Genomic DNA, 13,588 nt, shown 5'->3' with positions numbered 1-13,588 from the left:
AAGGACGGACTGTTTGAGATGATAGAAAGGCAGCAGTAATTCAAATCACTTGTTAAAACCAAGGTACGCAGAATACCATCACTGAACGCACAGTACATCGAACCGAACCTTGAAGCAGATGAGCTACAGCAGCAGAAGACCACACCGGGTGCCAGACCTGTCAGCTAAGAACAGAAAACTGCAGATGTAATTTGCACAGGCTCACCAAAATTGGACAATAGAAGACTGGAAAAATGTTGCCTGGTCTGATGAGTCTCGATTTCAGCTGCGGCATTCAGATGGTAGGGTCAGAATTTGGCATAAACCACATGACCACATCGATCCATCCTACCTTGTATCAATGATTCAGACTGTTGGTGGTGTAATGGTGTGGGTATTGATCAACCGATATCGTTTTTTTACCACCGATACCGATATTTTGGTCATCGGATATCGGTATTGGCCGATATTTTCGGACATTAAAAAAAAATTATTATTTTTTTTTAATGTCTACAGGTACTGTGGTGGAGGGATCTGGGGGTCTAAAAGACCCCAAACCCCTCCTCTGCACTTAAAAGCATTCAAAACGCCAAGTTTGGCTCTTTTGAATGCTGTAAGTTTTTTTTTTTTTAATTTGGCGCCGCCAGTACCCGAAAGTGATATCATGACATGACATCACTTCCGGGTACTCGGTGGCGCCGAATTCAAAGAAATGGAGAGCCGGTGTAACATTAAAAAACCATACCTCGTGAAAATTCCCTACCCTCGTCACTTCCTGTCACATACGTCATGGAACAGCTGAGCAGCTTAGCAGTGTGCATGCTCACAGCTCCGGATACGTCATTGAACAGCTGAGCAGCTTAGCAGTGCGCATGCTCGAAGCCTCGGAGGGTAGGGAATTTTCACTGCTCTTACCCCTCTGACTTCCCTGATCTCGGCTACTAAATAAAAAAAGCGGCGGGTGTATGAAAATATAAATCACAGAGATCTCGGCTCCGTGATTTATATTTTCAAAGAGCCGCCGCCGCTTTTACATTTAGTAGCCGAGATCAGGGAAGTCAGAGGGGTAGGAGCGGAGATGATTTCATGTTGCAGCGGGGATGTTTTAATGTACCCGCGGCAACAGCTAATGCGGTGTAACGTTACAACACACTACCGTGAAAATTCCCTACCCTCCGGAACTTCGAGCATGCGCACTGATAAGCTGCTCAGCTGTTCAATGACGTAGGTGCACCGGAAGTGACAAGGGTAGGGAATTTTCACGGGTATGGTTTTTTACGGAACACCGGTCAGACGGCGGCGGTGAAGGTAGGATGCCCGGTTCTCCCGGTGGGACGCAGAAGGCAGCGGGGGGGGGGGGGGCGCATCCCCTCCCGCTCCTTGGAATGACAGCCAAGCGGCTTCTCAGCCGCATCGGTTGTCATTACAAGACCGTCGGCTATGGACACAGATACCGGAGTGATTCCTTTAGCTGCAGGCATCACCCCGGTACAAGCACTTTCCGGCAATATCGGTAAATCAAAAGACCGATTCCGATATATCGGGCAAAGTGCATATCGGCCCTCCATAAATCGGCTTTGCCGATAATCAGTTGATCACTAGGTGTGGGGGATATTTTCTTGGCACACTTTGGGCCCCTTAGTACCAATTGAGCATGGTTTAAATGTCAGGGCTTACCTGAGTCTTTTTGCTGACCATGTCCATCCCTTTATGACTACAGTGTAACCAGCTTCTAATGGCCACTCCAGCTGGATAATGCACCATGTCTCAAAGTTCAGATCATCTCAAACTGGTTTCCTGAACATGACAATGGCCTCCACTCTATCTCAATCCAATAGAGCACATTTGGGATGTGGTGTAACAGGAGATTTGCATCATGGATTTGCAGCCAACAAATCTGGAGTATCTGATGATGCGATCGTGTCAATATGGACCAAAATCTCAGAGGAACATTCCTCTAACACCACCTTGAATCTATTATTCCACAAAGAATTATGGCATTTCTAAAGGCAAAAGGGGTGTGTGTGTGTGTATATATATATATATATATATATATATATATATATATATATATATATATATATATATATATATTTCTCTTACGTCCTCCGACAGTCGCCGCCTCTTCATATTCGTCACATATGGGGTATTAGACTTTGCTCCGAAGGAGTAGCTAGGCAACAGAATATGTTAACAATAAAGCTTTAACATATCCCACCCTCAAGGGGTGGTCCCCTCAGTCAATACCCTCCTACTTCCTGCAACCATATCTCAGTTTTAATGTCTAGCTTGTCAGGAGTGGCTGGCTCTCTCTGTGCTGGGACTTTTTGTCCCAGACTCTTTCTTCTTTTTGATATTTTGTTTGAGTTTTCTCTCTACCTTTACTTAGCTGTTATTTTTGTCAGCATTAGTTAGTTCTTCGGACGAAGAGGATCATGCGGACTGGGTCTCGGGCTGATCCCCCTGGTCGCAGGTCGTGGGTCAGTGGCTTCCCAGTCTGCCATCGAGCGTTCAGCCAGGTAACGCTCCTGGCACAGTGAACGACCCATCCCTGTTCGGTGCAGGGATGATTGGTGAGGTGGCTACCTCACCGGACGCTGTGCGGTTTCTGAACCGCCATTGTGTGCGTCTTGAATTGCGACTCTCCCTGCCTCATGTGCAGCGGCTTGTTCGCCTGTGCGGGTTCCCCACGCCATGTGAGGTAAGTGTATCTATGTGGGGACCTGTCTGTCTGGGGGGGGTCTCAGTCTGGGACTGTGTAACCTGCCTTTAATCACACTGCTTGTCTCCCTATCTCTCGGCTGCATGCTGTGGGCTGCAAGGGGGGGGGGGAGCTGTATGACACGGAGTATGTCAGGCTGGGCAGTGTGAGGAGCTGTGTGCTGTGGGGCATGTTTTTAATGGCATGTTGGGGCATATACAGCGATCGCTGCGGCGATCTAACATGTATCCATATCATGGGATAATATTGTGTGTGATTTTATGCACTGTGGAGCGGCGATTTCGGCGCCAAACGACGCCATTTTACCGGCGCCCGCTCCGGCCGCATGGTTTACATGCACGGCGGCCATTTTCTTGTAGCCTCCATAGGCTTACATAGAGCGCCCTGGCAGCATCACTTCCTCTCTCCTGGAAGCACCGATCGAGGCGGCAGCAGCAGCGGAGTCTCCTCAGGTTTTATCCTTCTATTCCTGTGTTCCATTGCCTGTATTCAGTCTGTATATTCCCTGTGGGGGTCTCATTGTGCCTGAGTGTGGTGCGGTGGGCTGCGCTTGCCGCGCTTGCTGTAAGGGGGCAGTTAACCCTTGGTTGTCTGGCATACGGGGGCAATGGATTCTCAGGAGGGCAAGTTTCCCACAGTATTGGTGGAAAGCCAGGGGACCGCTGTTTCCCCCCCCAGGGGGGGATTTAGCCACTATTGTGGCTGGCCTTGCTGCACAGGTGCAAATGCTGGTGGCTGCTCAATCTACTAAACGGCCCAGAGTTGCTCTGTCCTCTGATTCTGAGGGTGAAGGTGATGGGGCTGTTCTGGCGGGGACCCCCCTATCGGGGTCCCGCTCCTCTCTTGATCTAGTGGGGTCTGAGGTAGAGGCTGAAGTTGAGGGGGTTGATAATTCTCCCCCTGGCTCGCCTGAAGAGCTTGCAATCATGGATGAGTTGATTGCTTCCATTAAGCAGACGCTACGTTTGCAGGACGAGGTGTGTCCCCCAGCTGCCTTGGCGGCTTATGGGACGCAGAGAAAACGCAGGACGCCGCAGGTTTTTCCCTGCAATGCTGATTTTCAGCGCGCTGTTAAGGACCAATGGCGCGATTTGCGCAAGCCTTTTGCGGTACCAAGTAAATTTATGCTGCGTTATCCTTTCTCGCCTGCCACTGATGAACGGTGGTGTGTGCCTCCGCCAGTGGATCATGCTATTGCGGTTTTGAACAAAGCCACTGCGATCCCTGCAGAGGGATCCCCTGTTTTCCGTGATGCCACGGATAGGAGACTGGAGTCTCTTGCCCGTCATACTTATTCTGTTACGGGTTCTATGCTTAAGGCTCTGTTTGCTTCTCTCATGGCGGCCCAGGCGATCGCAAGTTGGACGCAGATGCTTAGGCGCGTCCTAGTGGCCGATTCGGCCTCGGCGGCGACCCTGGATATGGTGGATCAGATCCACCAGGGTGTCATGTATCTGTGTGATGCGGACCTGGACCTGATTCCGTTGGCCGCGCGTGTGCACAGCGTGGCGGTGTTGTCTCGCCGCCTGGTTTGGTTGAAATGTTGGTCGGTGGACCAATCTTCACGTAAAACCTTAGCCAATCTGCCTTATGATGGGTCTCGCCTTTTTGGGGAGTCCCTGGATGTGTTGATTAAGGGGATTACCGGGGGTAAGAGCACTCTCTTGCCCCATTTCCCCAAGGCTAAGGGGGCTTCTGGGAAGAAGCATGCTCATTTTCGGCCCCCTCAGGGGTCCTTTCGTGCCTTTCGGCCGCACTACAAGGGCAAACCGTTCAAGGGCCAAGGCTCTCAGAAGAAGCCCTGGTCTGGGAAACAGAAGTCCGGTCAATCCGGACCTGCGGCCCATAACAGTTCGGCCTGAAGGGGCGCCCTCACCCAGTTTTGGGGTGGGGGGACGCTTGCTCGGTTTTCTTCAGCCCTGGTTGGCCCGTGTGAGGGACAGATGGGTTCTGGAAATCGTTCGATCTGGTTACAAGATCGAGTTTCTCTCTCGGCCGGAGAGCAGATTTTTTCCCTCAAATCTTCAACTGTCTCCAGAGCGCCTGCGGGATCTGCACCTGGCGGTGCGGGACCTGAGGGCTCAGGGAGTGGTGGTTCCGGTGCCTCATCGGGACAGATTTCGGGGGTTTTATTCCAATCTGTTCACCGTGCCCAGGAAGGAGGGCAAGGTTCGTCCGATTCTGGACTTGAAAGCTCTGAACCGCTCTGTGCGAGTTCGCAAGTTCCGCATGGAATCCCTGCGCTCGGTGGTGGCTGCCCTGGTTCCGGGGGAATTCATGGCCTCCATCGATTTGAAGGATGCGTACCTTCACATCCCCATATTCGAGGGTCATCAGAAGTACCTTCGATTTGCCATTGCGGAGGATCACTACCAGTTTGTGGCGTTGCCCTTTGGGCTCGCCTCGGCTCCGCGGGTCTTCACCAAGGTGCTTGCACCGGTTCTGGCATTATTGAGAGCCCAGGGCATTTCTGTCCTGGGGTATCTGGACGACATTCTGGTTCGGTCTGCGACCGGACAGGGTCTGGAGAAGGACCTGTCTGTCACAATGCAAACTCTGCAGGAGTTCGGTTGGACGATAAATGTTCCAAAGTCGACACTGAGTCCGTCGGTTCGTCTCCCCTATCTGGGAATGATACTGGACTCGGTGCAGGCGAAGGTCTTCCTGCCGGAAGACAAACTCAGGACTCTTCAGGAGGAAGTCAGGTCCCTCAGGGACGTTCCACACTCGTCTCTGCGGACGGGTATGAGATGTCTGGGATTGATGGTCTCGGCCTTCGAGGCGATTCCTTTCGCGCAGTTTCACACGCGGGGTCTCCAAGCGGAGATCCTGTCCAGGTGGGACGGGCGACCTCAATCTCTGGATCTTCAGATCTCGTTGAGTCATCGCACCAGGGAAAACCTTCTGTGGTGGCTCCAGTCCCCGTTGGTGTCCGGGGGCAAGTCGTTTCGTCCGATCTCGTGGACGATAATCACCACGGATGCCAGCCTGTCGGGCTGGGGTGGTGTTCTGGGCGTTCTGTCCGCCCAGGGGACCTGGTCGGAGGGGGAGTCTTCCCTTCCGATCAACATTCTGGAATTGCGTGCGATAAGGCTCTGTCTTCATCGCTGGACGGACCGGCTGCAGGGCTGCCCGGTTCGGGTGCAGACGGACAATGCCACGGCGGTGGCCTACATCAACCACCAAGGGGGCACCAGGAGTGCCCGAGCGGCTCGAGAAGTGGCCGACATTCTGTCTTGGGCCGAGTCTCATGTCCCGGCGATAACGGCGGTTCACATTCCGGGAGTGGAGAACTGGCAGGCGGACTATCTGAGTCGCCAGACCCTGGATCAGGGGGAATGGTCTCTCCACCCGGCTGTCTTCCAGATGTTGTGCGCGAAGTGGGGTCTTCCAGATGTGGACCTGTTCGCGTCTCGCCTCAACTACAAGGTGAAGAGGTTCGTGGCAAGGACGCGCGACCCTCGGGCAGACGCGTCGGACGCGTTAGTGGCCCCGTGGCATCAGTACAGGCTGATGTACGCGTTTCCACCGATTCAGTTGCTGTCCAGGTTCCTTCGCAGGTTGCACTCGGAACGCAGCACGGTGATTCTTGTGGCACCGGACTGGCCTCGCCGGTCCTGGTACGCAGACCTCGTGAATCTGGCGGTCGACGCTCCTTGGCGTCTGCCTCTTCGAGACGATCTACTGTCTCAAGGACCGATTTACCATCCTGCTTTACAGTCGCTGGCTTTGACGGCCTGGCTGTTGAGACCGAGGTCCTGAAGGAGAAGGGTCTCTCTCCAGAGGTCGTTCATACTTTGATCAACGCGAGGAAGTCTTCCTCGGGGAAGGTTTATTACCGTACTTGGAAGGCCTGTTTTGCCTGGTGTGAGTCCAGGGGGTTTTCACCCCGCACGTACTCTGTTTCCCGTGTGCTGTCTTTCCTTCAGACGGGTGTCGATCAGCGTTTGGCGCTGGCTACGATTAAGGGTCAGGTGTCGGCGCTGGCCGTTCTGTTTCAACGTCCCGTGGCTTCCAACTCCTTGGTTGGCACTTTTATTCAGGGTGTGCGGCATCTGGTTCCTCCCAGGAGGGATCCTTTGCCCCCTTGGGACTTGAATCTAGTTCTATCTGTGTTACAACGTGCTCCTTTTGAACAGATCAGGGAGATCTCGTTGTCTATGTTGTCCAAAAAGGTCGCCTTTTTGGTGGCGATCACTTCGGCTCGCAGAGTGTCGGAACTGGCGGCTTTGTCCTGCAAGTCTCCGTACCTGGTTGTTCATTTGGATAAGGTGGTCTTGCGACCTAATCCTTCTTTTCTACCGAAACGAGTTTCGGAATTCCATCTTAACGAGGATATTGTTTTGCCTTCGTTGTGCACGAAGCCTAAACACCCGAAGGAGGTGAGATTGCACTCTCTGGATGTTGTTCGGGCGATAAGGGTTTACCTTAAATCGACTGAGTCTTTTCGTAAGACTGACTCCTTGTTTGTTCTTCCAGAGGGTCCTCGGAAGGGCATGGCGGCTTCCGCCTCTACCATTGCCAAATGGATCAGGCAGACCATTGAACAGGCCTATGCCTTGCAGGGGAAGGTTCCCCCTGTGCCTGTGAAGGCGCACTCTACTAGATCACTGAGTACGTCTTGGGCCTGCCGTCATGGGCCTTCTGTAGCCCAGGTGTGTAAGGCGGCGACTTGGTCGACCGTACACACTTTCACAAAATTCTACAAAGTAGATGTTCAGGCATCGGCGGATGCTTCCTTTGGCCGCAAGGTTCTTAGTGCGGCTGTTCCATAGGGTCCCTTGTTGGGGACTCCTGGCTGTTGGGATAGTTTTTTGTATCCCCTGGTTTTTTTGTCTTTTCCTGGGTTGTTGCTCCTGTTGAGCACTTATTTTTGCTGTTGCCCAGCTGGTTTCCTTCCTTTGGTAAGGTTCCTTTCTTTGATGTGGAGACTGCGTTGCCTTTCGGCGCGGATGCGTTTCCCACCCCTCATGTTTGCACTGCTTTGGGACGTCCCCATATGTGACGAATATGAAGAGGCGGCGACTGTCGGAGGACGTAAGAGAAAACGGAATTTTTGTAAAATCTTACCTGTAAAATTCCTTTCTCTGAGTCCTCCGACAGTCGCCGCCCCCGCCCCTCTTTTGGGGTTTGAATGTATACTCTACTGCTATTCCACTAAAACTGAGATATGGTTGCAGGAAGTAGGAGGGTATTGACTGAGGGGACCACCCCTTGAGGGTGGGATATGTTAAAGCTTTATTGTTAACATATTCTGTTGCCTAGCTACTCCTTCGGAGCAAAGTCTAATACCCCATATGTGACGAATATGAAGAGGCGGCGACTGTCGGAGGACTCGGAGAAAGGAATTTTACAGGTAAGATTTTACAAAAATTCCGTTATTATATATATATATTATATATATATATAATATATATATATATATATAGTGTATGTGTGATATATGTATATACATACAGTATCTAACAAAAGTGAGTACACCTCTCGCATTTTTGTAAATATTTTAATATCTCTTCATGTGACTATACTGAAGAAATGACACTTTGCTACAATGTAAAGTAGTGAGTGTACAGCTTGTATAACAGTGTAAATTTGCTGTCCCCTCCCAATAACTCAACACACGACCATAAATGTCTAGACCGCTTGTAACAAAAGTGAGTGCACCCCTAAGTGAATATGTCCAAATTGGGCCCAAAGTGTCAATATTTTGTGTGGCCACAATTATTTTCCAGCACTGCCTTAACCCTCTTGGACATGGAGTTCACCAGAGCTTCACAGGTTGCCACTGGAGTCTTTTTCCACTCCTCCATGACAACATCACGGAGCTGGTGGATGTTGGAGACCTTGCATTCCTCCACCTTCTGTTTAAGGATGGCTTACGGATACTCAATAGGGTTTAGGTCTGGAGACAAGCTTGGCCAGTCCATCACTTTTATCCTTCGCTTCTTTAAGAAGGCAGTGGTCGTCTTGGAGGTGTGTTTGGGGTCGTTATCGTGTTGGAATACTGCCCTGCGGCCTAATCTTCGAAGGGAGGGGGATCATGCTCTGCTTCAGTATGTCACAGTACATGTTGGCACTCATGGTTCCATCAATAAACTGTAGCTCCAGTGTGCCAGCAGCACTCATGCAGCCCCAGACCATGACACTCCCACCATCATGCTTGACTGTAGGCAAGACACACTTGTCTTTGTACTCTTTACTTGGTTGCCGCCACACACACTTGACACCATCTGAAGTTTATATTGGTCTCATCAGACCACAGGACATGGTTCCAATAATTGCATGTCCTTAGTCTGCTTGTGTTCAGCAAACTGTTTGCGGGCTTTCTTGTGCATCATCTTTACAGACGACAGCCCTGCAGACCAATTTGATACAGTGTGCGGCGTATGGTCTTGAGCACTGACAGGCTGACCCCCCACCCCTCCAACCTCTGCAGCAAATACGTCTATTTCCCAAAGACAACCTCTGGATATGACGCTGAGCACTTGTACTCAACTGCTTTGGTCGACCATGGCGAGGCCATTTCTGAGTGGAACCTGTCCTGTTAAACTGCTGGATGGTTTTGGCCATTGTGCATTAGCTCAGTTTCAGGGTCTTGGCAATCTTTTTTATAGCCTAGGCTATCTTTATGTAGAGCAACAACTCTTTTTTTTCAGATCCACAGAGAGTTGTTTGCCATGAGGTGCCATGATGAACCTCTAGTGACCGGTATGAGCGAGTAAGAGCGAGAACGCCAAATTTAACACACTAGTTCCCCATTTACACCTGAGACCTTGTAACACGAACGAGTCGCATGACATCGAGGAGGTATAATTGGGCCCAATTTGGACATTTTCACTTTTGTTGCCAGTGGTTTAGACATTAATGGATGTGTGTTGAGTTATTTTGAGGGGACAGCAAATTTACACTGTTATACAAGCTGTACACTCACTACTTTACATTGTAACAAAGTCTAATTTCGTCAGTGTTTTCACATGAAAAGAAAATGTGAGCGGTGTACTCACTTTTGTGAGATACTGTGTGTGTATGTATGTATGTATATGTGTGTGTATATATAATATATATATATATATATGTGTGATGATGAGGGCTTATCCAGGTATCTAGAGGTCAAGAGGCGATCCAGCGGATTGGATTCCAGAGTTGGAGCGTCCAGAAATTGGGCAATCACTGCGTGCCAATACAATAACGGCGCCCCAAGCGCAGACTGCTAACAGTTCATTTGCCTGCAAAAGGTTTGCATGGTACTGCAGTACCATGCAATTTAGTGCAGTGCATTTTTCAAAAGGGGTGCATTACTTTTTGTGGGATCTGGTGCAGTCTCAGTCCAATCAAATGAGTGGGCTGTAAAATCATACCACACTGAATTGTGCAATTGTGGGAACCCAGCCTGTAGGGAGAGTATTTGTTCAACCAGTTCTTTGCCACATTTGGTGCAAATTCAGATTGTCATCACACATACAGTATTTTGTGGTTCCATTCTGCCTTCTTAATAAAATGAGGTTTAATTATTTTTTTTTTTTACACAACTGTAAAGTATCTGTAAATCCCAAACCTTTTTGTTTGGCATCATGCCTCACTGTATACAGTTTTCATAAAGAGACCCTAATGCCATACTATTAATTTGCATGTGATGTTGCCTGTCCCAGCAGACTTTTATCTATCACTGAAGTGACACATTTGCTCGTTTTCTGACTACTACATGAAAGTTTATGTAGGGCTGGAAGGGGCAGAAGGAGATTGGCCAGCACAGACAGTAATCAGCTGCTTCCAGAAATGGAGATGGCTACAAATTTCAGGTAGGTAGGGGGCTGTGCTAGGGAATCGACAATGCTGTTGCTAATTTGGAGACGGTTTGGGGCTTTAGCTGCTGTCCCAGCCAAGGGAGAGTCCCCAGAGAGCCAAGGCTCTCGTGCACATTGCTGGATCACAACCTGGGCCCAGGTATGTATTGGGGGGCAGCTGCTTACAGGTTTTTTACCTCCATGCGAAAAATGCATGAGGGTAAAAAAAAAAAAAAAAACTTTTAAGCCTTTTCAACCACTTTACTTTTTGAATAGAAAATGAATGCATGAAATGACGCAAAAGGTAGAACATCACATTGAGCCTGTACCACCTGTAGTTATACTCTAACTTAGACCTGTTTCTGAATGATTTAGTAACTGGAAAAATGTATTGTTGCCCAAACTAATGCTCAGTTCCTCCTGTCTTTCTTGCAGAGAATTAGAATATAATAATGTCTCAGACATAAATAAAGGCTGGCTCTATGGATTGCGAGCTCTACAGCTTCTCTACATGAACCAGAATGCTGTTCACAGGATCAGTCCAGATGCATGGGAGTTCTGCCAGAATCTGTTGGATCTGTAAGTGTTCAAAATGCATTTGTGGAGATGTTGAGCTCTGCTCTAGTTTTTTCTTTCTCTGTTCTTTTCTTAATAATGATAGATAGCGTGAGTTAACGGCTCCACTGGGTAATCAGTGAGGGGTGGGGACATTTCCGATTTCTTGAACACTGATGAGTAATCTCCTTTTAGAATTTAATTTACAAGACCAATTTTTTTTTCTTCTCAGTGAATTTATTACATTTTCAGAATATATAGAAAATATATCCTAGGGTATATTCCCAGGTTCAACATGCTTTTTAACTGGGCTATGATCAGTCAGATGTGAATGGCTGTCACAATGGTCACATGATCGGAAGTCAGTCTTGCCGACTCCTGATCGGTAATAGAGACCGCGAGCCGTGTTTGACAGCTTTGTCCAAGTACTGCAAGTGTGCTTTCAGCACAGAAACCTCTCCCGCCCTTGCGCACATTTGTGTGGCTTGTGGGGGTTACAGCTGACCCTCTTAGCTGCCACACATCTGTGTTACGTGGGCGACAAGAGCGGAACAAAAAAAAATAGACAAACTAGTTCCCAGCAAATGATCAGTGTACTGGCTTCTGCTGGTACCATGTGATCGCTGTGACCAATCACAGCAGATCACATGACGATTGTACACAATCGATGCCTTTCATTCATGCCATCCATTGTGTACTTTTGTGTGGATCTCTGTGATTGGTCACAGGGATCACACGGTACAGACAGGGCCAATTACAGCCCATCTGTACCATGTGATTAGCCGTGGCCAATCACAGCAAATCACAATAGTAAATAGTGAATATTTAATTCAGTAAAAATGGTTGCTTAGAACAGTGAAATTTACTGTTATAAGCAATCACAATATATATATATAAAAAAATAACCATGTGCATTCCCACAGAGAGTACTACAGTGTACTCTGGTCACCGAGTGTTTTTTTTAAAAAAAAACAAAAAAAAAAACATTGACTTTGGACTGTCTACTTTTCAAAAAGGGCTCATTTGGGGGGATAGTTGTACTGTCCTGGCGTGTTCGTGCCTCAAGAAACGAGAGAGGCCTTCAGTACATCAGGATTGATTGACTAAATATTAAAGACTGGGTTATTTTCACTAAAGAAATGTAACATATTACAGTTTGGCCTAAATTTATGAAGCAAGAATATTTGCAAAATTTTGACAAAAACAAAGAAAATAGCAGTTTTTTTAAAAATGGCTCATTTTTGTAAAATTAAAAATTAAACCCAGCGGTGATTACATACCACCAAAAGAAAGCTCTATTTGTGTAAAAAAAAAAAAAAAACACTTTAATCTGTGTTCAGTGTGCATGACTGCGCAATTGTCATTCAAAGTGCGACAGCGTAAAGATGAAAATTAGCATGGGCAGGGAGGGGGTAAAGGTGCCTGGTTTTGAAGTGGTTAAAGCACAATTTTCAAAAAAAGGGAACTCGAAAATCGGTAAAAGCAGAAACGCTTTACCTATTTCATTGGCACTGGTTTGGTATAGTGAATACTGTATTATTGGTTCTCTAGTACCCAGCACCTTAACCTAGAAAGTGTCTGTTCCCAACTCCTGCATTTATTTCACTGTGTCCCTTAACTGTATATTCAATACTCTGCAAAGAGCAGTGATTAATAGTAATCTAAGGAAACCAACTAGTTAACTTTTAACAGTTCGATCTGGTTAAAGTTGTTAAAGTAGATATTTGATTGGTTCATGTTACTATAGACTGCTTAGTACCATAGACTGTTTAATATTTGTCATTTTATTTAAGTAGAACAAAATGAAAGACATTTACTAATGTATTAAATATTTAGATACTGTATTTTCTGTTTGATGTTTTCATGCAGTATGTTCAATTTTTGCTTCAGGTTGTTAAGGCAAGTTAAAAAAAAAATGTGGCAATATTTTTCCAGCTTGTTCTGCTTTTCTAACCGTCTGCATATTTTCCTGTAACTCCCCCTCTAGGGATGTGTCATACAACCAGCTGAACCGTTTGGATGAGTTTGCATTTGTTGGGCTGAGCTCACTGGAAAAACTGAACCTAGGCGATAACAGGATAAATCACATTGCTGAAGGCGTTTTTAAGGGTCTTGCAAATCTTGTGACATTGTAAGTGCCATAATTTTCTTCTACATTGTTACATGAGTTGAATTTGAACATTAAAGTTGATCTTAAAGACATTAATGATAGCAGCTCTGTATTTATTAAAACGCCATTAAGTGATATGCAATTTAATGTAATTGTAAATTCTGTTTTGATTTATTTTTATTTTTTTTAAATAGGTTAAATACCTAAGAAATTGCTATCCTCTTGCACATTGGCCCCCAGCTACATCACTAACCTTGTCTCAAAATACCAACCAAATCATCCTCTCTGTTCCTCCCAAGACCTCCTGCTCTCTAGCTCCCTCGTCGCCTCCTCCCATTTTCTCCTCCAGGACTTCTCCCAAACCTCTCCCATCCTTTGGAATTCCGTACCCCAATCTATCAAACTATCTCCAACTCTATCCAATTTTAGGCAGTTCCT

At 47.4% G+C, this 13,588-nt stretch overlaps 1 protein-coding gene across 1 annotated transcript in view; it reads left to right on the top strand.

Annotated features, from left to right (window-relative positions):
* The window catches only part of LRIG2 (leucine rich repeats and immunoglobulin like domains 2), a 111,014-nt gene that overhangs the window by 58,698 nt on the left and 38,728 nt on the right, over positions 1–13,588 (top strand). The window contains exons 7-8 of the mRNA XM_082246119.1: positions 10,921–11,064; positions 13,028–13,171. Coding sequence (XP_082102245.1) covers positions 10,921–11,064; positions 13,028–13,171 — 288 coding nt within the window. The remainder of the gene's footprint in view (positions 1–10,920; positions 11,065–13,027; positions 13,172–13,588) is intronic.

The sequence above is a fragment of the Pelophylax lessonae genome, assembly GCF_965119305.1.
Source record: "Pelophylax lessonae genome assembly, chromosome: 2".
NCBI lineage: Eukaryota > Metazoa > Chordata > Amphibia > Anura > Ranidae > Pelophylax > Pelophylax lessonae.
The sequence above is the reverse complement of the archived record's forward strand: the minus strand, read 5'-3'. Positions and strand labels throughout refer to the sequence as shown.